Source organism: Microchirus variegatus, assembly GCF_963457635.1.
Source record: "Microchirus variegatus genome assembly, chromosome: 1".
Taxonomy (NCBI): domain Eukaryota; kingdom Metazoa; phylum Chordata; class Actinopteri; order Pleuronectiformes; family Soleidae; genus Microchirus; species Microchirus variegatus.
Window position 1 is genome coordinate 6806149 of NC_139802.1, and position 3525 is coordinate 6809673.

The 3525-nt window shown below is 48.3% G+C and overlaps 1 protein-coding gene across 1 annotated transcript; it reads right to left on the bottom strand.

Annotated features, from left to right (window-relative positions):
• Positions 1 to 1115: 1115 nt before the first annotated feature.
• On the bottom strand, positions 1116 to 3000 carry sp8b (sp8 transcription factor b; the record flags this gene model as incomplete). The annotated part of the gene is made up of 2 exons (XM_083892551.1): positions 1116 to 2453; positions 2980 to 3000. 2 exons carry the CDS (start codon positions 2998 to 3000, stop codon positions 1116 to 1118), a joined length of 1359 nt encoding a protein of 452 aa, XP_083748677.1.
• Positions 3001 to 3525: the final 525 nt, after the last annotated feature.

The window sequence follows — 3525 nt, forward strand, 5'->3', positions numbered from 1 at the left end:
TCCATAAAAAGCCATTCTCGCAGGGTGGGGGGGGGACAAAAAAAAATATCATTGTAAAATTAAAATCACTTTACAACATGCTTACTTAAATTAAATGAGCGGGTAAACAGTAAATGATTTCCAAAACCTTACAAATAAATTCAAAGTGCGCCTAATGATAGACCCCTAAATACAAGAAAAAACTCGTGGTTAAATAGAACTCCCCCACAAATACATTTCATATCATGTCAAAGAAAAAAAAATCCAAGTACATTTTCGTATATTTTCAAATATTTACTAGAGTCCATATACAACTAGAAATACCTATACAAAATCGTCTCCTGGACAAATACATTACTCACCTTTACATTGGGCTGTAATTACTCTAACCTACATATCTCATTCTATACAACACATTTTGCAGCGAAGTAAAGAGTAAGTAACTGGCCTATACTTACAAACTTACAGCACGTACAGTTCACTGTTGTGTGTGTGTGTTAAATGTGTGAGTGTGTGAGTGTGTGCAGGCTGTGGGATGATCGTTATCTAACGGTCCCTGCAGGGATCCACACGGATGACAATGAAAAACCATCACGCTCCACACACCTTTTCTTATTCCCACACCGAGCAGAGCGTCCACAGGGACGGAAAAAAAACTGTTTCTCCTGCCTGATAATAAAGTGCCAGAGTTTGGTTTGGAACAATAATGAATGACAGCGCTAACACAACTCTGCAGGTGTGGATGTTTCACAGCAGTCAGTGTGTATGTGTGTATATGTGTGTGTGATCTGTTGCGTCTCTCGCGTGTACCTTTTCTGTTATAAAATGATGCAGAAAGTGTGCCCACAATAACTTTGATTATACACTGTCACACCGCAGATCACTTTTAGATAAGGTTGTTTTTTTTCTATGTATAATGGCACAGCTATGGAATTATGCAGTTAGTCTTAAACACTTGGAAAAAGTCAAAGAAAACGCAGAGGCCTATATTTTCTCTCTCGTTACAGGACAACAGTCAGGATGAAGTATTGCGCATACACCAAAGTATGTCCATGTTCATCAGTTCCACCTCGACACTCGCGTTTTGTTTTTTTGTTGTTGTATTTTTTTTGTTTCACTGAGGACAGTTTTTTTTTTTAGAGGCCGTTCATGCCCACTCGCTGCGTTGACTCGGGTGGGTGCAACAGGTCGGGGGAATGGCACGGAGGGCTTCCCGGTGCGCTGTGCTCGCTGTCGGTGTCACTGCCCCTCTTCCCTCCGCTGCCCCCGGAGCCAGAGCCGGCTGATCCCCCGGCGCTGTGAGTTTTTACATGTTTACTCAGGTGATCGCTCCGCATAAATCTCTTGTTGCACACCGGGCAGGCGAACCGTTTCTCGCCGGTGTGTGTGCGTAAGTGTCGCTGGAGCTCGTCGGAGCGAGTGAATCTCTTGCCGCAAAAGAGCCAGTTGCACACAAACGGCCTCTCGCCGGTGTGCCACCTCAAATGCGCCTTTAGGTGCGACGTTTTCCCGTAAACCTTCCCACAGCCGGGGATGTGACAGCTGTGGAGACCCTTTCTCCGGAGGCTGGCGCCCGCCGGTCCCAATCTCTCCGCCTCCTGGCAGTTTGGACAGTCGCAGGTGGCTCTGCCCGAGTACCGGCGGGCAGATGACCGTGGGGACCCCGCTAAAGACGCAGGTGGACCCCCGGAGAGCATAGTCCCCCCTGCACCGGCTAATGGAGAGGGAGCGGTGTCCGGATAAGAGGATAACACCGGCTTGAAACCGTCCATCAGGTGCTGGCCGGTTGTCAACAGGTGTGGAGAGGGACTCGTGCTGAAAGCAGAGTGACTTAAACTGGAGTAATCAGAATTATATCCGCCCAAAGGTGAGTGCAAAGAAGTCTGGAGTCCACCGGAGTGTAAGGAGCTCTGTAGTGCTGCTCCATTCGGGTTTTGAACATCAATCCATCCCGCTCCCACGTCCCACCACGCTGAGGCTCCGGTGGTCCCGACGTCACCCGTGGGGATGCCAGGATGGGACGATTTGAACCAGGACTCGTACGGGTGCGCAACGCTCATCCTCGGGTAGATGCCCTGCAGACTGTCCACGGAGGTGTGCACCTTTGAGATGAAGACCGGCTGGTGGCTGGACTCTTGGGAGCTGCTCGAAACTGACGCTTGGAAAACAGAATAGTCGTTTCCAAAGTGTGAGCCGGAGTTGGTGCCAGACGTGAGGGAAAAAGCGCTGGATCCGTTGGAGGTGTTCGTGCCGAAAGAGTCCGAGATGCCGGCTCCGTTGCGGGACACCCCGAACCCGGACAGACCAGATCCGAGGCTGCAGCTGCTCGCCGCGGCTCTTTTCCACGGGTGGAAGCCTTTTCCAAAGGACGCGGAGTTATCCGAAATAGCAGAGGGCGAAGGGCTCGGACTCCCTATCTTGTTGCATGTTGCAGCTAACATGGCTAAAGGAGTCGATCCTAACCTCGGCTCCTCCTGGAAAGAGAAAGAAAAGCAGTTCAGTGACAGTTCAGTGGAACAAGTTGAGCGGGTTTATTATACAGGCGTTTGAACGCAGCATTTCAGCTTCACATATTTTCCCCCCAAAAAATGGAGCAACTTCAGAGTTTAACTGCTTCTTTTTTAGTGTGTGTGTGTGTGTGTGTGTGTGTGTGTGTGTGTGTGTAAAAGATTATTATTATCATCACATCCTACCTGGACGAACAGAAAGCGGACAAGTGAAAACGCAACACAGGGCGCTTACAAACGCATGCCAGACAACACTGAGGGAAACATGCGTTTTTTGAGCCGCGGTACAGAAACTTCTCCACAAGCACACACACACACACACACACACACACACTGCCTCACTCTTCTCATACACGACCCGCTTGCTGGAAAAATAAGCAACGCACTGGCTTTGCTGCTACTTTGCGCCCGGCTGCAACTCGAATCCCCCCTCCATCCAACCGGACAATGACAAGAACTAATTAAAGCCCGTAAGAAAGTCCTTTAGACTCACCCCTAGAAGTGAAGTTGCCATCACACAAAAACACTGCCCTCCTCAGAGGATCTTTTTATATTTATGAATCAGAGCACTGTTTTTTTAGAGGTGTGCAATACAATGATGCGTTCCGCCCATTCTTCCACAATTGTAGGCTGCTCTCCGGCTTTGAAGTGCCGCTGTGACACGGGCGACCAATCAGGGGCTCGGTGCCGTCGCACTGCCACATACTACCGTGAGGTCATCAATAGAGCGTCTCAGACAGCTCTCCACCCTCCTCCACCCTCCTCCTCCGCCCCCTCCATCATAAAAGACAGCGGAAGGAAGGTAAAGTTAAATGAGAGTGAATTAGGAAGGAGGAATTAAGGGGCCACTTATTGAATCTGATTTTTTTTTTTTTTTTTTTTTTTAAACAGAACATCACATTTCATAAATTTAAATTAGGGGGAAAAAAGGATGATGATGATGATGATGTGTGTCTGCGGAGAGAAAGAAAGAATAGAATCTGGACTATCTCTGTGCCATCACTTTACCGTGTTAAAGTAACGTAAACAAAGTGTGAAT